General features: G+C 40.9%; 1 protein-coding gene across 19 annotated transcripts in view; it reads right to left on the bottom strand.

Moving 5' to 3' along the window:
• The window catches only part of ARMH3 (armadillo like helical domain containing 3), a 181,164-nt gene that overhangs the window by 121,326 nt on the left and 39,706 nt on the right, over nt 1-20,132 (bottom strand). For 14 of the 19 annotated variants that reach the window (XM_067024827.1, XM_067024822.1, XM_059054092.2 and 11 more), the window contains 9 exons: nt 19,517-19,577; nt 17,829-17,875; nt 17,239-17,314; nt 15,556-15,649; nt 9,874-9,975; nt 5,372-5,430; nt 3,705-3,770; nt 1,361-1,430; nt 273-333 (listed from right to left, as the gene is read on the bottom strand). In XM_067024827.1, the coding sequence (XP_066880928.1) occupies nt 273-333; nt 1,361-1,430; nt 3,705-3,770; nt 5,372-5,430; nt 9,874-9,975; nt 15,556-15,649; nt 17,239-17,314; nt 17,829-17,875; nt 19,517-19,577 (636 nt within the window). The remainder of the gene's footprint in view (nt 1-272; nt 334-1,360; nt 1,431-3,704; nt 3,771-5,371; nt 5,431-9,873; nt 9,976-15,555; nt 15,650-17,238; nt 17,315-17,828; nt 17,876-19,516; nt 19,578-20,132) is intronic. The other 5 variants (XM_067024831.1, XM_067024830.1, XM_067024838.1 and 2 more) reach the window with 1 other exon arrangement.

Here is a 20,132-nt window from a genome sequence, read left to right as displayed (position 1 = left end):
TGGATACAGGAGTCACCTATGATCACTGTTTCAACGCATCAGCCCTGTTCTTCATGCAGTGTGCCTTAAAGTGATAATGAAGATACGTAGTTTGTAATTTTCCCCCCTTCTGGAAAAATGTATAAAACAGGCCGTAAAACACTCCCTGACACTTCTCTGCACATAAATGTGCTTTTCCTGAAGTGTACATAAAAATTTTGTGACTATTAAACTTCCCACCACTCCATTCTATAAAACAGATTTGCATACATTAAATGAACCACGGTACTTACACATAGAGATCCATAGGAAACTCCTTCATCATGTGTGTTACAATAAACTCTACCATCAGGTCTGAATGGGAAAAAGAGAAAAATTAGATCAATCAGAATGAAATTCATTGCTTGCCTTTGGGCTGGGAAAAAAACCTTCTCAGTGCACTTTATTTTATATAAGGCACTTTTTGCAACACTTTCACCACCTGCCACTTGTAAGGTAACAAGAAAATTCTCTCCTACTTCCAGAAGGATACTTTGACCTGCCAATAAACTTAGATACAAGGGAGATTTCACTGTACAGATATTTCATACCATGACACTAATGCAAAATGCCAGAGGGAAATCATATTCTGAGAACCAAGTGATGAGGCAAGCAGAGAAAAAAATTATGGATCACATCCGTGTAACCAGACTCAAACTCTAAAGCTGTATCAGTCTATCTCGTCTTCCTATCACACTCAGTTTGACAGGTATTGACTGAAATGGTCTGGGGAGCTTTGGGTCAATAGAGGCTTAATATTATATTGCCTTAATTATTGTTTCTAAAATCAAGTAGATTTAGGAAGTAGGGCTGAATACCCAGGTGAAATGGGATTAAGAGTTCAGATCATTTACCTAAGAAAAATGTAGAATTCTGGGTACACTAAATTACCTACAATACAGCCCCCTAGCTGTCAGCTCTGTCAGGCTCCTCTCAGCTTAATTTACTCAGAGGAAGTTTTATATGTCTGAACCTTGAACTTTAAGCCTCCTGGCCAGCTGACACATCAATTTGGACCAAGAAAGGGAGGGAAGAATTTGAAATCTTGATCAGGTGTAAGATAGTTTACAAATTTAAATCATGTATCAAGGTTAGACTCAGACATTTGTCTCCCTACAAAGATCTTTTTTTTTGAACAAGAGCACCCTTTAATTGAGCATTATATTCATTGGGATTGCTTTACCAAACTCAACAAGGAACATGGTTTCTTAGGCCAGGGAAGAAACATAACTAGTAACTTCTTCTCTGAGGAGGAAATGCACATCAACCAGGATCTATCCCTCATCTTAATCATGAAAACCTATCGCTGGCCCAGAAACATGCCAATTTTGATGATACTCACCCAGTACTGCACATACCAAAGGACGGCAGGGAAGGTTCTTGTCTGCTGCCTTCTTCCTGTGTCTCATAGGCTTCACATAAAAAAGAAATGAAACTAGTAGACATCTGAACTAACATCCAATGGCTCACCATGCAAATAAAATCACTACTGGGGGCTTCCCTGGTGGTGCAGTGGTTAAGAATCCATCTGCCAATACAGGGGACACAGGTTCGAGCCCTGGTCCAGGAAGATCCCACATGCCGCGGAGCAACTAAGCCCGTGCGCCACAACTACTGAGCCTGCGCTGTAGAGCCCGTGAGCCACAACTACTGAGCCTGTGTGCCACAACTACTGAAGCCCGCGCGCCACAACTACTGAAGCCTGCGCGCCTAGAGCCCGTGCGCCACAACAAGAAGTCACCGCAATGAGAAGCCCTCGCATCACAATGAAGAGTAGTTCCCACTCGCCGCAACTAGAGAAAGCCTGCGTGCAGCAACGAAGACCCAAGGCAGCCAAACATTAATTAATTAATTAATTAATTAAATTTTTTTTAAAAATCACTACTACTAGGAATTCCCTGGAGGTCCAGTGGTTAGAACTCTGCACTTCCACTGCTGGAGGCCTGGTTTCAATCCCTGGTTGGGGAACTAGGATCCCACAAGGTGCATGGCACGGCCAAAAAAAATAAAATAATAATAATAATAAAATCACTACTACAGAGATGCTACCTTTTCTTTCTCTTTCTAATGGTGGGGGTGGGGTAGAGCAGGGAGGATATGTAAATGCTTCTTAGTTATCAATGCAGGCCTGTGACAAAAACACAATTCACAGCAAAACAACAGCCCCAAGGGGCACTGGAACATACAACAATGGGAAAGCTGTTGTTTTTACTTTGATTTTATCTATACAAGTGACATTATTAACAACAAAAGAGATATACTGGTATTTTTCTTTGATAAAATAATAATTAAGAAAAAGAAGAGGGACCCCCCTGGTGGCTCAGTGGTTAAGAATCCGCCTGCCAATGCAGGGGACACGGGTTCAAGCCCTGGTCCGGGAAGATCCCACATGCCGCAGAGCAACTAAGTCCGTGTGCCACAACTACTGAGCCTGCGCTTTAGAGCCCACGAGCCACAACTACTGAGCCCACATGCCTAGAGCCCGTGCTCCGCAACAAGAGAAGGCACCACAGTGAGAAGCCCACGCACCGTGACGAAGAGTAGTCCCCGCTCACCGCAACTAGAGAAAGCCTGTGCGCAGCAACGAAGACCCAGCACAGCCAATAAATAAATAAATTTTTAAAAAGAAATTTATTTTTTAAAAAGAAAATGTGACTGTGTAAAGGCAGCAACAGTAGCAGTTTAAAAAAAGGTTTTTTTTAAAGAAAGTTTTAATATAAACCTCAGTGTGATATTTCTGAACATACCTCCAAGTTTTAGGAAATTCCCTGATCCTTCATACTCTTATTTCCCCCACCTCTCAGATGAATAAATCAAAGCAGGATCTAGCATCAACCAAAGATTGTACTACATTTTGAAAGCGAAAGGCTTAGGCCCACCTCCTTGTTGAAATCTACATTACTGATACATTCTATCTTGTATATACTTATATAAAAGTATATCTCTAGTCAAGATATACTTTTTGGGGTTTTTTTGTTTGTTTGTTTTTAAATTTATTTATTTTATTTATCTATTTTTGGCTGCGTTGGGTCTTCGCTGCTGTGCGCGGGCTTCCTCTACTTGCCGCAAGGAGGGGCTACCCTTCGTTGCGGTGTGCATGTTTCTCATCGGGGTGGCATCTCTTGTTGCGGAGCATGGGCTCTAGGCGCGCAGGCTTCATTAGTTGTGGCACACAAGCTCGGTAGTTGTGGTGCACAGGCTTAGTTGCTCCGTGGCATGTGGGATCTTCCCGGACCAGGGATTGAACCCATGTCTCGTGCACTGGCAGGTGGATTCTTAACCACTGTGCCACCAGGGAAGTCGTTTTTTGTTTGTTTGTTTGTTTGTTTCTTTTTGGCCATGTTGGGCGGCATGTGGGATCTTAGTTCCCCGACCAGGGATCAAACCCATGCCCCCTGCAGAGGAACTGCAGAGTCTTAACCACTGGACTGCCAGGGAAGTCCCCTGATACATTCTAATATTACTGCCATGGGTATACAATTATGGATCTTTCCACCCTCTCTTGAGCAGGTAACACCTCCATGACACACACAAAAAATCCTAACAACTAGTATGGGTCTTCTGAACAGCAGTTAAGCAAGAGCCCCTTAGCATAAATTTACACCCACACTTGTTCTAGTAGGATCAATTTTGTGTTCGCAGAAAAATTCCTCTAAGAAAAAACAAGAAGCAAAAGTCACACTTACCATTCTATGTAAGTTTACTCGAAAATTCATGTTGTCGTCATGCAAAAATGCATTGGCATACTGATCCTAATAAAAATAAAAACACAGATAAAAAGTAAGGAATGAGTGCTATACTTAAGAAACTCAGTTTATAATCTATTTATAATCTTAAAGTCCAAGGATCTGTAGGACTTAAAGAACTCCTTTCAAGGACCAGTTAGAGAGCTAATGGGATGAGCCTAGAGCCTTTATGTCAAGCTCCACTTAAGCCATGAGATTTCACTTGGGTGTAATTTCCCAGTGTGTCTCTAACTGGCCAAAAATCTCTAAGCAAATTACAAACAATAAAAATTAAGGCACAGGCACTTGAGGCAAATGCTGAGAGGAATGTGTTTTCCTATTCTCTCTTCCTTCCCATCTCCCCAAGGAGCCTGCTCTGTTTGTGACAGCTTGAAGGTTTTCATAGGGACTGCAGGATACGTGTGCAGGCTCCACATGAGGATCTATGATTAAGAAGAAAGGTCTGCATTCCGCCAGGAACGGGCTTGGCACAGCAAGAGAAAGCTGCTTACACAGGCAACATGGCAGTAGGCAAGACCCCGTCTCTCCCTGGCTTTGCTGAAGACTGATGGAAAATCAAAAACCTCTCACCATGACTCAGTAATTAATAGCCCTTGGCCCTTTCCCAACATCTCTTCTGAAGATCTGACATGCCTACAGACTCCAATTCCTAGGAACTGTTACAATTTGTGAAAAACAACTCCTTTAAAGATTTTCTTAGAAAGATTTTTGAAAAGCAATTACACCAGGCCCACTGCTAATAAGCAGCTCTTCTATAACCAGCTACCCCTAACCTGGTGAAAAGTAGGTCATCTTTTCACCAAGAACATAAAAATGGAAAGACTGAGAGAGATCTCTATTCCACATGGACCACACCTTAACTGTTTTTCTTAGGAGAGGAAAGATCAGAATAAGGAGTAAGTGAAGGAGGAGTCTGAAACTACAAATTTAGCTCTAAATTGACTCAATTTCTGCCATACCTGTGTTGCCACCAAGATCTAGGGTGAGTTCAGGCCTAATTAATCCAACCAAAAGTGTCTCCTTACAAAGCCCAAGCATCTCTTCTTTTTTCCCCTCGGGTTCTTGTTCTTCATCAAATTGCAATCAGCCCACTTTACTCAGTTTCCAATGCCCCTCTTCGGCTTTTGTCTCCACCTCTCCCCACAGAAACTGAGCTCCTTTTTTCACTTTGCTAAATGCAAAAGACCCAACATGAACAGTTTCAAAGGGGCAGGACTGTTTTCTCTGAAGAGGCAAAAGTCTCTTCAGAGTTTCAAACTCTGAAGAACTAGAATTTAAAAAAATAAAATTAAATTTAAAAAGAACTAAAATATTCCAGTTATAGCAGTTATCATATCACAATTCATTATTAGGTCATGCAGTAAATACTGAGCCTCTATTATGTGCCAGACACTAAGAATACACTGGTGAAGAAGACAAAGTACCTCCTATTGCTTACATTCTAGTGGTGCTTACATTCTAGTGGAGGAGATAATACAAAGTGGGAAGATTTTCTCTCCTAAACTTTAGGACCCTAAAAGTCAGGGGACAGGAACTTGGAAGAAGTGCAGAAAGAGACAGCACTTTGTTAAGAGATTAGCTAATACCAGAAGGCTGGTGAGACCTACCTCTGCAATACACGTGAGGATAATCAGACAGAGTTTGCCGCTGTGAAGCCGGTGCTCATCTGAAAAGAAAAAATACTCTCTCTAAATCGTGCAGACCACGTTTCTATAGAGAATAAAGATGTGTATCATCAAAAAGAACATTCACACTTTCTCTCCCCACAAAATTCATGAATGAAAATCAAGGTTCTACTAGAGTAATCCTTGCTTTTCTTCTAGGCAAAAGAATTCCCCATAAGTTTTTTTTCGTAAAGTATTCTGGTAGTCTGACGGATAGCTAATCATCCTCCTGAGAACCATCCAGTTATTGTAATGGTCACTAATACCATGGCCCAAGTCAGGGCTATGCCCTTTGTTTCCATATCAGCCCTTTGCTTCTGAATAATCAGACCTATTCCCTTTCCCACCCCTCCTCATCCACTAGCTAAAAGCACCACCACCTTTACCCATCTACCACAAAATCTAGAAAAGTTTTATAACTGTTCATAGCAAACTGGCTATGAATCAGAAAGAAATTAACTGTAGACTAGGGTCCAGCTCATGCTTCTCCTTGCACTGTGAACACTACTTATGACCAGAAAAGCTGATCATTTTTCTTCCTGCCAAAGCTATTCACTCTAAAATATTTATTTAGTACCTACTATGTGGCAGGCACTGTGCTAGGCAATAGAGACATAGCACTGAACTAAACAAAGGTCTGTGGTCTCCCAGAACTCACATTCTAGTTATTAAAAAAGAAGGCAGGGCTTCCCTGGTGGCACAGTGGTTGAGAATCCGCCTGCTGATGCAGGGGACACAGGTTCATGCCCCGATCTGGGAAGATCCCACATGCCACGGAGCAGCTGGGCCTGTGAGCCCATGCCCGCTGGGCCTGTGCGTCTGGAGCCTGTGCTCCGCAACAGGAGAGGCCACAGCAGTGAGAGGCCCGTGTACCACACACACACACAAAAAAAGAAGGCACCCTCAACCTCAATAACAGGGCTCTAAGCCCAAACAAATGACCCAGAAAGAGCTACTCCATCACTGCCAATTACCAGAACCATCAAAACTTCTTTACTTTCCAGGATCTTTGTGGGTGAGGGGGTGAAATGGAGGTAAAAAGAGGGTCATTGGGACTCCCTGGTGGTCCAGTGGTTAAGAATCCACCTTCCAATGCAGGGGACTGGGGTATGATCCCTAGTCAGGGAACTAAGATCCCACATGCTGCAGGACAACTAAGCCCATGAGTGGCAACTACTAAGCCCACGTGCCACAACTAGAGAGCCCATGCACCACAACTAGAGAGAAGCCCGCGTGCCGACGCAAATATCCCACGTGCCACAACTAAGACCTGACAAAGCCAGATAAATAAATAAATAAATATTTTTTTAAAAAGAAGGTCATACCAGCATATCCAAACCAGAAAAATGGCTTATGATGTTTCAAATTAGCTTTGACGGGACCCAGACTAAAGTCCATTCTGGAGAGATCTATTAACGGATTACAGTGCTGTAGAAGTTAGCTAACAGTACACACCCTGACATTAACCTGTTACTTCCTCAAAGATGGAATCTATCAACTAAAACCTGACAATCAGAAGGCATAATGAGGGTGTAGTCAAAGAAATACATTTGCTTCTCCTCAGTGATAGCGCAAAAGAGTAATGATGATGCTCCTACCTGACATTCCCAGTAGCTTACAGCAGAGCCCCTAGGCCAGAAGAGAAATGCCTCTGCCTGCAAAATTAGATTCATAAGACTCTTCTACCTATTCCTGGCCAGAGTTCCTCTGGCACTATCCTCTCTCTCCCCTTAAGCTGATAAGCAACTCTTGTAGAAAAGCCTGCAGCTATCTCTCCACTTAAAAAAAATTGTTCCTGAAAACAAAAATAAGGCACATTTCATTATAAACATTTTTTTAATTCAGAAAAGCACAAAAAAAGAACAATAAAAACCAAGTTTAATCACACCACCGGGAATTCCCTGGTGGCACAGTGGTTAAGAATCCACCTGCCAATACAGGGGACAGGGGTTTGAGCCCTGGTCCGGGAATATCCCACATGCCGTGGAGCAACTAAGCCCGTGCACCACAACTACTGAGCCTGCACTCTAGAGCCCGCGAGCCACAACTACTGAAGCCTGCACACCTAGAGCCCGTGCTCTGCAACAAAAGAAGCCACCATGAGAAGCCCATGCACACCGAAATGAAGAGCAGCCCCTGCTTGCCGCAACTAGAGAAAAGCCCATGTGTAGCAATGAAGACCCAACAAAGCCAAAAATAAATAAATAAACTTATTTTAAAAAAACAAAACTCTGCGACAGTCTTCAATATCAGGGTTGAAACTGTTGGATAAATAAACTATTTATTAAAAATGAAAAAATAAAAATAAAATAAATAAAATAAAATGCTAGTGTAGTTTAAAAGCTATTGGTTATGGGTTTCCCTGGTGGCGCAGTGGTTAAGAATCCGCCTGCCACGGCAGGGGACTTCAAGCCCTGGTCAGGAAAGATCCCACATGCCTTGGAGCAACTAAGCCCATGTGCCACAACTACTGAGCCCGCGTTCTAGAGCCGGTGAGCCACAACTACTGAGCCCGTGTGCCACAACTACTGAAGCCCGTGCACCTAGAGCCCATGCTCCGCAACAAGACAAGCCACTACAATGAGAAGCTCACACACCGCAACAAAGAGTAGCCCCGGCTCGCTGCAATAGAGAAAGCCGGTGCACAGCAATGAAGACCCAACGCAGCCATAAATAAATAAATAAATAAATTTATTTCAAAGAAAAAAAACAACTATCGGTTATTGAACATTCTGGGGACAATTGGGAAAAACTAAATATGGACTATTACATGATATTAGAGAATTACTGTTGGGAATTCCCTGGTGGGCCAGTGGTTAGGACTCGGTGTTTTCACTGTGGTGGCCCAGGTTCAATCCTTGGTCGGGGAACTAAGATCCCGCAAGACGTGTGGTACGGCCAAAACAAAACAAAAAAACTATTGTTGATTTTCTTAGCCTTAATGATGGCTATCTAGGAAAATGTCTTTAATTTTGAGATACATGCCGAAGTACTTCTGGTGTGAAGTAGAATAACGTCTCCAACTTACTTTAAAATTATTCAGCCAAAATAAGAATAACTCAGAAATTTAGAGATAAACCAAATATGGCAAAATGTTAATGGGTATGTGACTGATCACTGTATGACCCTTTCAGCTTCTCTGTTTACTGGAGTTTTTTCATTTAAAAAATTGGAGGAAAAATGCTACCTCAGTGTCACCATGAAATAAAAGGCTCATTTCCAGAGAATCTTAAAACTGGGATACAGTCCCCTTATATGAGGTAGTCAAATACAAAGAGACAGAAAGCAGAATGGTAGTTGCCAGGGGTTGGGAAAAGGAGAGAATGTGAAGAACAGGGAATAAGTTTTTAATGGGTACAGTTTTAGTTTCACAAGATGAAGAGTTCTAAAGATGGATGGTTGCATAACAATGGGATCATACTTAGTGCCACTTAAAAATAGTTAAAATGGTAAATTTTACTACAATAAAAAATATAATAGAAATAAATAAATAAATATTGTAAACATATAAATCCAGTATAAAGAAAAAACTAGGCTTAAAAAAAAACCCTGAGGGCTTCCCTGGTGGTGCAGTGGTTGAGAGTCAGCCTGCCATGCAGAGGACAAGGGTTTGTGCCCCAGTCTGGGAAGATCCCACATGCCGCGGAGCGGCTGGGCCCGTGAGCCATGGCGGGTGAGCCTGCATGTCCGGAGCCTGTGCTCCGCAACGGGAGAGACCACAACAGTGAGAGGCCCGCGTACCACAAAAAAAAAAAAAAAAAAAAAAAAAACCCTGAGATGTATATACTGGACAGAATTTGCTGGGCTTCCTCCCAATACCTTCTTCTAGCCCAACTATTCTACTACCCCTACCACTGATTAAAAGATCATAGAAAAATCATCAACAGAGGAAGAAAAGGACACTAGACAGTATAAACTCAAACTTTTCTAATACCTATCTCTCTCCTACTTCCATTCTGCATTTCATGATGAGTACTGACACTCCTGTTTTAAGTGTTAAAGAACACAGTCCCTCTGAATCGCACCTCTTCCTACCATACTCTGTACAACAGTCCTAATTCTCACTATGAGCTGATGTTTTCAGTTCTTGTCCTCAAAAGGGAATTCCCTGAAACATGCTAATCCCCTCACTTCCCACACACAAGAGTCTGCATCTACTTATCAAAATCTGCTAAGAAGACTTGCTAGTTTTTGTAGAGATCAATTTTTTTTCCTGTTCTACTTTGGAGCACTCCCCCTCCAGCTCCAGGTTTCCCCAACACCATCTAATTGTCATCTGGCAATAAGAAATCACTGTTTGCCAGTAATCAGGACCATCACCTTGCACAGGAGGTCCCAATGGTTCATCTTGTCAAAGCTTCAAAGTATTAATGCTGCTCCTTGCTCTAGCTAAGCAGCTACCTGCCGCCTGCTGCTTCCTGAGCCCCCAAAGTAGCATGCCTTACCTTTGGTGTCCTGCATAACAATCGAGCTATACTTTAAGAAGGTTATCAGTAGATTACTGGTCTGTACATCTGCATCCAGTGGGAGTTCCACAGAACTTATAACTGGAATAAAACAGATGAAATGCATTTAGCCTATAACATATTCCATCTAACACTTCTACCTATACAGACAGCCAACTTGCCAGCAGGCAAGGAAATCACGAAATAATCTTTTTACACAACAGAGGAAAGACCAAGTGCTTATCATAAAACCTTTATCTAGTCTCCCTAGGCCTCTACAGCCCTTCTTACCCCCAAGATTAAGCCCAATGCCCTTCTCTCCTACCTAAGAATGCCAGTCTCCAGAACAGTGCTTTGCTCCCAGCATCCTAAGAAAGGTATTTTGATTCCACTTTCTAGCCCCAAGTAATCCAAAAGGGTTCAAGGCCCTTCTTAAAAGCAATTTAATTTGTACCTAAGTGAAAGAGCTGTACTGAATATAAATGAGCCTTGCTTTGATGAGTCTACCACTTAAAATAAATGACAATTCATTCCTAATATGGAGAAATATTGCTCAATTTTGAGAATAAGGCTTTAGGCTGGAAATACCCAAGATGGAAAGGAAAAAAAGTTAAGGCAAAACTACATTCAAATACTATTTTTTAATCCCTTCCCACCTGAAAGGGAACCTGAAAAGGAATACCAGACTAAAGATAGGTGGACATTACTGATTGGGACAGAGTTTTATATAACTAGCTGCTTGATGTTTTCAAGAGAAACTACCCCTGCTCACGTTCTCTGTGTCACAGTCCCAATGAACAGTAAGGGACCAGACTAGGGCTGACCCACAACGGACAGCCCTAATATAGATTTCCCAAGTTTCTAATACTTTACACGAGACTCAGACATCTTGTTAAGTACTTTTACACTGTCTAAGACATAATATATAAGCAAAAGGAAGCTCATGATAGCCTAGACAAACTAGAGAATCTATAGCTTTCTGTTATATTTTCACCTATGAAGACTCAGCTGAGTTTGGGATATTATTCATAATATGTATTCATAACCATAATGAATCCCTCTGGAGTTATTACGATGTATGCAGAGAACATTTATTAACGATGGGAAACATTTGCATATTATGGATCCAAAATACATAGCAAGCACAGCAAAAAGCCTTATGAGAAGAAATTAGCATGCCTAACCCTTGGCTGTTTTCCCACAGTTCAGCCCCCAAGAACTAATAAAAGACAAATATATTTTTATGTTGAAATACTAAAAGGTCTTAATTCATGTTTTGGGTTAATGACCTGAGACTGTCATTTTACAGCCTATTCTGAAGCTCAGAGCCCATAATCATTGCTTTGTCCAATACAAAGAGGCATCTAACTGGTTAGTGGGACTTTTTTCCCCACTCAAACACAGCAATAACTAAAAAACTGCCTTATATAATATGTAGAAATATAGAAGTATATGTATTTTTACCAGAAAGTCCTCTCATGCCAAGGCTGAGCTGTCAAATGTCAAGTCTGAACTGAGAACAAATGTTACAGCTAAACTGCTGGCTTTTAAAAAATAATGGCTCCAGTGACATACCTTTAAATATAACTAGGCTACTGAGCACCAGTTATATTAAAAACCAATTAAAAACCAAAACTTGAAAACAAGGTTACAATACTTAGGACTCGCACAGAAAGGAAATGAGTTAGGAGAGAAGAAAAAGAACAAAATAGAAGAGATAGAATAAAATCCCTCACAAATTAAAATCTCCTTCCTAAGGAAGAGTTTATTCCTTGATCTTTGGCTTCATAATTCTTCCCAGCAGCCTTTGTCAAGGGAGACAGTCATTTGAAAGTGGGCTGACTCCAATCTTCCCACTAGAAAAAATGAAAGCTCACTGGTTGTAGGTAAGTAAGCACAAATCCTGCCATTGCATAATCAAGTGTGTGGGTGGAAGTGTTCCCAATGAACAGTTTGAAAGGCAATTCTCTGAAGCATCCAAACCCCAACATTGCATGGAACTCAGATACACACACACACACACACACACACACACACACATACGCATGCACGCACGCACCTACATACACACCTTTTGATATCCATGGTAACCAGGCAGGTTTCATCGTTAAAGAGAAAGATCAGTATTTCCGTTGGAATATTTGGTGACCTGAATAAGCAGAGAATCCTGGTACATGTTCCTTCTCATTAAGATACAGGTATGCCCCATTTTTCGAAAGCTCATTTTTACATAAGCCACTTCGCCTTTACGAAAAACCTACAATAGTATCTGTTTTCGCTAATGGAAAGAAATCCAAAGAGAATTTCCACTTTTAAGAAAAAAGGCGAGACTTCCCTGGCAGTGCAGTAGTTAAGAATCTGCCTGCCAATGCAGGGGATGTGGGTTCGAGCCCTGGACGGAAAGATCCCACATGCCGCGGAGCAACTAAGCCCACAAGCCACAGCTACTGAAGCCCATGCGCCTAGAACCCGTGCTCCGCAACAAGAGAAGCCACCGCAATGAGAAGCCTGCACACTGCAACGAAGAGTAGCCCCCACTCACCACAACTACAGAAAGCCTGTGGGCAGCAGCGAAGACCCAATGCAGCCAAAAATAAATAAATTTATTTATTTTTTAAAAAAAGAAAGAAAGAAAGAAAAAAGGCAAAGTGGGGAGGGGCAGAATGGGGGTAGGGAATTAAGAGGTACGTACTACTATATAAGCTAAATAAGCTACAAGGATATATCACAGGGATTATAGCCTACATTTTATAATAACTATAAATGGAGTATAATCTTTAAAAATTGTGAGCCACTATTTGTATACCTGAAACTTACGTAATATTGTAAATCAACTATACTACAATTTTTTAATTAATTAATTAAATTTTTTTTAAAAAAGACAAGTGAGGGAATGCCCTGGCGGTCCAGCAGTGAGAACTCTGCGCTTTCACTGCAGAAGGCCCAGGTTCAATCTCTGGTCAGGGAACTGAGATCCCACAAGCCGCATGGACAAAAAAAAAAAAAAAAAAAAAAAAAGACAAGTGATAACAAGTATTGGTGAGGATGGGGAAAAAAACAAACCCTTGTGCACTGTTGATGGAAATGTAAATCGGTGTAACCACTAAGGACAACTGTATGAAGGTTCCTCAAAAAGTTAAAAACTGAACTACCATATGATCCAGCAATCCCACTTCTAGGTATATATACAAAAGAAATGAAAACAGGATATCAAAGAGATATTTTCACTCCCGTGCTCATTACAGCATTATTCACAGTAACCAAGATATGGAAACAGCTTAAGTGTTCATCTACAGATAAATGGATGAAGAAGATATCGTATATATATATATATATATATATATATATATATATATATATATATACACAAGGGAATATTATTCAGTCACAAGGAAGAAGGAAATTCTGCCATTTGCAGCAACATGGATGGACTAGAGAATATTACGCTTAGTGAAATAAGTCAGACAGAGAAAGACAAATACTGTACTGCATCACTTACATGTGGAATCTAAAAAAAAATAGTCAAACTTATAGAAGCATAGAGTAGGATAGTGATTGCCAGGGGCTAGGGAGGGGAAATATAAAGAGGTTGGTAAAAGGGTACAAAATTTCAGTTGTAAGATTAATAAAATCTGAAGATCTAACATAAAATATGGGGACTATCTTGTTAACTCCATGTTGTATTTGAAATATAAGAGAGTAGAACTTAAATGTTCTCACCTCCTCCAAAAAATAAAAAGATGGGCTTCCCTGGTGGCACAGTGGTTGAGAGCCCGCCTGCCGATGCAGGGGACACGGGTTCGTGCCCCGGTCCGGGAGGATCCCACATGCCGTGGAGCGGCTGGGCCCGTGAGCCATGGCCACTGGGCCTGCGCATCCGGAGCCTGTGCCCCGCAATGGGAGAGGCCACAGCAGTGAGAGGCCCGCATACCGCAAAAAAATAAATAAATAAATAAAAATAAAAAGATAAATATGTGAGGTAATGAATGTGTTAATTAAATAGATTGGGGGGGGAATTCTCTCACAACGTATATGCATATCAAATCACCTCAATAAAACTGAAAAAAAAATTTAAAGAAAGTATACACATTCCTTTTTTTTTTCTCACATTTAGGCGATGAAAAGTAGAAAAAAAAATCCTACCACCTACTAACAACTAGAAATTAACGTAACAAGAGACAAGAGTTGGGGGCGGTAGGGGGAGAAAGAAAGAAAAAAGGCAAAAAATGAAAATCATGTTCAGCGTTTGTTTTGCAGCAAGTTGTAACAGAGGCAGCGAGCACCCCAGGCAGTTGAGAGTGACACCACCAAATTCCTTCCCCAGGAGCTACATGTAGCATCTAAGTATCAAGCCGCCACAGCTTTAAACTGTGTCTGTGAGCATCTGTGCTTTATCTAGATTTCCTTTGAAAACCTGTTAGGAAGATGTGTCCTCAGGTAATTGCTTCCTTGCTTTATGCCTTTTTGGCTTACAGAAGGTTTCATATGAGAGCTCCACTTTCAGACAGCAGGGAAAACCTGTATTTTGGAATTTGACTTTCAATTCTAAACATATCCAATTTGCTACCATAGACTTGAATATCAGTGGCACCTCCCAGTCATGCTTTTGTACCAATAATGCTTGTACTATCTTGAAATGCTAATAATGCCACAGGTGTTATATGAAACTTTGAAGGAGAAAAAGCAGATCAAAGACGGTCATGTCACATACAGACAGGAGGGAGGCACAAAGAAAGGATCAAAGTTAGATTTCCTGTACTTCTTTACCCAAAATGAGGTCAACATTTGAGGCAAAACATCAAATATTAATGAAGATTATTTTTAGGTTAAGTTATTCCATCAAACACACTCAGCTGACAATAGAACCAATTCAAGCTGACATAAAGTTTATCAGGCAAAATTCATTATTTCTTTTCTGTTACCCTTTTCTTAAATGCCAGTGGTAAGTGGAGATTTTTTTGTTATTTTTTTAGGGAGGGAAGTCTTAAATACCCAGCAAACTCCCAATTATTATGCACTTGTTACTTTTTAACTGGATGTGCCTGGCAGACACATAACAGTGAGCAAATCCCAGGTTCACTTTCTCATCCATTTATTCAACAAATATTTACTAAGCAGTGACCATGCCAGGCACTATGCTGGGCAATTAGTGGTAAACAAAACAGACATGGTCCCAGCCCTGATCCATGTTGTGGTTTTTAGTCTCAACTCTCACTAACCTTAGGCAAACCTCTTATTTCCCTGGCCTCAATTCTCTCATTTGTCAAATGATAACAAGAGATAATATTACTATTTTACATTTATTTCAGTGAGATATTCATAAAACATCTCATCTGAGCCTCACAAGCACCCTGACAGTTTGGCAGGACAGACATCACTGACCTCTGAAGTCCCTTTTAAATCTAGCATTCCATGATTCTACTACCATTCCCTGAGGAGGACAATCTGGAGTTGTGTAGCTTCTTTACAGAAAAAAGCACTTGACTCTCTTTTCCAGACTTTTCTTTGGAGCTTCATGAATCCTGAAGGACAGTTCTTCAGGTAATTTCTTAAGCAAAAGAATTAACAATTGTGCTTTTTGTTAAAACAAACAAACAAACAAAAAAACCCAAAAGAACTATGCTCACCCCTAAAGTTTCAAGATCATATACGTCAAGAAAACAAAGGAGATGGTGGACTTACCATCAGAGGAGGGCGGCGTGGTCCCCAGCGGTGTGGCTGGGGTTGCTGGAGCAGGGCCGACGGGGGTTGTCACCAAGCCCATTTCTGGATGACTCTGAACGAGAGCACAGATAAGGGTAAGAAAGAGAAAATCCAGTTGTGGGTATCCTCTGCTTATCCTTTCTGGTATTCCTGGCCTCATAATTAGACAGAAAGCTCACTGAGGAGGGACTGCTTCTACACTTAGTTCCTGTGAGTACCTGATTACTGTTGATGCTTGCTAAACTCTAATGAGAAGCTCTGCAGGCTAGTTTTCTTTAAGCAACTAAGTTCCCATTACATAAGTTTTTCTGCAGAACCATATGAATAAAAAACTGGGATAAACAAATACCCAGAATTATCCCCCCCACACACAAAAGGGCACTTGCTGTCCTATTTGAACCTATGTGAGAGGGGACTATTCTTATCAGATCAACCTAAAACATATCTACAGACTGTTCTAATGACCTCATAGTTGACTAATAAATGCAGGTGAGCCAAGGAGATAACAGGTACTATAAAAAGAGCTATGCAGAGGGCAGCCTTCCCATTTCACAACAAACAAGAGCGTTTGGGGCTGGGAGTCAGAGACATGGGTGAGACATCCACTGGGGACGAAAACAGATGACTCCTCTTTCCCTTACCTTCGTTAGCCATCCCTGCCACATCAGCTCTTGAAAATTGGGCTGAGTGGTGGCTACTCCCTTCTCTTCCCCAACAACTTTACCAGATTTTACCCATCTCACTTCTTCCTTTAAAATCAGTTACAGAATTCAAAGAGCAGACAAGGAACACCCTGAGAATAGTGGATAAAGTCTCATGTTATCAGTCATGAAAAATGATAAGTCCCTCTTAGCCAGACCCTCAAACCAGCTTACTGCTTTTTGACCTTATTTTTTTTGTTATTAAAACTCAGTGGATCCCATACACATCTGCCCTTTGAGAAAAAAGCATAAGCATAAGCAAAACTTTTCTTTAAAAGAAACCTTCATACATATTTTAAACAGTCTGGCTTTAAAATAAAAACACTTTATCAATTTTTTAAGACAGCTTTCATGAGCTACACTCAAGTTTTCAGCCTGTTTAAGTTCCCTTCTGTACCAACTACCGAGGCTATCCCTTAGGCAAGTGATCCAGCACTCAGGATTCTATGACTTTCTGCTTTCAATATTTGTAAACTTTTTTTTTTTTTTTTTTTTTTTTTTTTGCTTAACAGCTAACCTTACACTGCACAAGATATTCTGTACTCTTCTTCTTTGGACATGGGTAAGATAATAAGATAAGTGACGTGGTCCATTTTATCTCCGGTTGTAATTCCACAGAGGTTTAGAAAGCAGAAAGCCTGTTATAAAAATCCATATGGGCAGATAATACCAAGGTACCTCCAGTGAGCAAAATGAAGTAATCTCAACTCATTTGGTTAGCAGAATCAGTAAACTGGTCAAGACCATTAACTTTGCATGTTATCAGATCCATTTCAGCACCAGATGGAAACATACAAATTTGAGGAGAGCATGAAGCAAAGGCAACTGATGCAACTCTTTATAACTACCACTCACCAATGCAAAGTAGGGTTTACACGGCACAGACAGATAGGCTTTTCAACGGAGTGAATCTGTATGAAATTCAGGGAGAAAAAGAATTGAAGTTTTTAACATAACCAACCTGGGCTAACACTGTGATAAAGTTGCGATTTAAATGAACAGCTTCGTAAAGTGCCAGAAGGATGGCCTCGTTGGTTCTAAAGAAAAAGAGAACAAATTGAAGAGTCTATTATAATGAAGAAGTTAAAAGAGTATAACCCTCAAGAAAAGATTCACTCCAGCTTCTCATTATAGATCCCTTTGAGTTTCTAAAGCTCTCTTTATTTCCTTTTGGGGCTTACGTAATGGGTATAAAGTCAGAGCTTTAATTCCTTAGAACTAGCTCTTATGTACTTCATTCACTATTTCCCCCTCTCGCTTTTCCACCCCAATCCAGTTAAGTCCTTAACTGGCTCAAACACCAAGCCCTCTTTCATTTCATTCCAGAGACAGCTGGGAACAGTTTTTCAGCTTCTTGGGGCTCAATACATGTGACTGAAGCAGAGTTTTCTAAGGTTCCATTATTGTTTAAAACTCAAGAAACAGCTGATAAATCACCAAAAGAGTCTAAATCTGTAAAAGATTAGCAGAGGTAACGTTTCACACTTTCATATCCAGTGAGAGAGCCCACACTAATGTTCAAGTCACCACACAAGAACGTCAGGCACTTACTGCACTGAGATTTTCTCATGGGCATCTGCTATGAACATGCTGCCCACCTGTGGAAGAAAAGGGGAATTGCAGAGTTATAGCAGGGAAATGTGAGAGGTGCTCTGTGCCTACAAGCCTTTAATCAGTCAAAAAACAAGCTGCTTGGAACCCTGGCCCACCAGTCACACACAACAAAACCAGCTCACTTTGAAGATCTTAAAATAATCATAACTAATAAATGAAACAATGAGAGCTCCCCTAACTTGTCTTTACTTAAAGGGACTTAAAAAAACAACAAAAAAATCCCAGTACTTTTGTCCAGCTCTCCTTTTTAATGCGTAAGTTTAGTAACCACTGACAACAAGTAAACAGCAACCTAAACATCCTCATCACTTTGCATCTGTCCTTGAATTTGCTTATTTGAAGTCAGGAACATAACTCACAAAGAACAAAGAAAGCAGGCTGTTCATCCAACACAGAGCCATCTTTGGGGGAATATCTGGGTTTCAGACCAGAACTGTCTAACTGAAACCTACTGTCCATCTCTTACATCATAAAACTTTTTGTTTGTGTCCTAGCTAGGGCAGCTGAATAAGTAAATGGAGTAGATTACCTCCAATATGTGTGATATCAGAGGCACTGAGATAGATGCCCATCCATCTAAGAATACCTTTTCCACCTACTTATTGATGCCCAAAACCATGCAGCTGGAGCTTCATTTATTTGGTACAAAACTTTTTCTTCTTGGCTAGAAGGCAAAGGTCCCTGGGAGCAATATAATTATATCTAATTCATCTAATCAAACACCAATACAGCACTCACACTGCTCTGACATCTGAGGGATTATCCATTTGTGCTTCAGAGTTAAAGAGTTTATCAAGTCCTTTCCTTAACAGTAGGCTCTGAGAATGAAGAAGGCACAGATATTGTGGGGGAAAAGTGCCTTTTGGGAGACAAGATGGGGGAACTGCTGTTTCTTGCAATGAACTCAATATCTGTCTTGCTCTAGGGCTGATTACTTGAATACTAATGCCCGAGAAGACAGACTTTCTGAATCTAAGTTCCAAGACTTCTAGATTTATCTCTTAAAAATCAGTCCCAGATTATCTGACCTAAAATGCCTATCATGCTAAGGTTGAGATACCTTGCTCAGGAGTCTTGCAAACTGAACCAATAACTTTCCTAAACTATGGACCTCTCAGTCCAGACCTTAAGCCTTTAGATGAGTGGCTCAGATCACTGCACCAATCCCTCAACTCCAGGACCAACTACAAGAGATGAAGGGGGCCACTACAGACAGCCAAGGATCGCTCAGGGTTGGACTTGGATCTAAACCCTCCTATTCTGTGTTCCATAGCATCAGTCCTCAAACACAGCCAACTCTTTAGAAAGCAAAAGTCTGGCTTAATATGAACCCTTTTTTGTTTTGGTTTTGTTTTTGTAGTCTTTTAAAAATTGAATGGATTAATTTGAAAAAAAAAATTCTAACCCTGATGGTCCAGTGATTAAGACTCCACGCTCCCAATGCAGGGGGCCCGGGTTCAATCCCTGGTCAGGAAACTAGAGGCTGCATGCCACAACTAAGACCCAGGGCAGCCAAATAAATAAATATTAGAAAAAAATAAAAATAAACTTCTGAGTCTAAATTTGTCTACCCCTGCAGATCTCATGTATTTCTGAGCAGGAAAGAAAAAGCAAGTTTGACTTACCATATTTGTTAAAGCAGAGAAAAAACCGCCCTGGTGTTCTTCTTCCTTGTCTTTATACTGCCTGAACAAAAATAACTAAATTCAACTTTAGTATTACTTATCATGTGTCTTTGTCCTTAGCATACTAAGTGGTAATCAGGGCAGCTCACTCGCAGAATTCACTGACTCCAAAAAACAAAAGCGTTATGACAACCCAGCCACTGCAGTTTCCCCTGCAAGCTAAGAGGCACCCATCTGCTCTTGAGGTAGTGTGTACCAAAATGCCCAGCTACTTCGGGAGAGTCTTAGAAAGCAAGCTGCAAAAGTGTGAAACTGCTCTAACATATGGCTGATCCAGTTATTTCCCAAACAGACTATTACTTGAAAAGTGTGACAGTAAAATTAAGGCTGTAACAGTGAAAATCTTGTTTGTTTTTGAAGGAAAAGGAGGGAAATCTGTGAGCTAAACTATTTGCGGAGATGGGACAGATTTGAAATCCCAATACCCAATTGTGTATAAGGCAAGTCTGGAAAGGAGTAAGAAGATCCTGCCTGGTCCTTGACAGGATTAGATACACTTCTGGTTTCCATGCACTGAATACCAAATCCTTCCCCATCCCCAGCAAGAGGGAAAGCA

The sequence above is a fragment of the Kogia breviceps genome, chromosome 2, assembly GCF_026419965.1.
Source record: "Kogia breviceps isolate mKogBre1 chromosome 2, mKogBre1 haplotype 1, whole genome shotgun sequence".
NCBI classification, from domain to species: domain Eukaryota; kingdom Metazoa; phylum Chordata; class Mammalia; order Artiodactyla; family Physeteridae; genus Kogia; species Kogia breviceps.
This window is presented reverse-complemented; position numbering and strand designations above follow the sequence as displayed.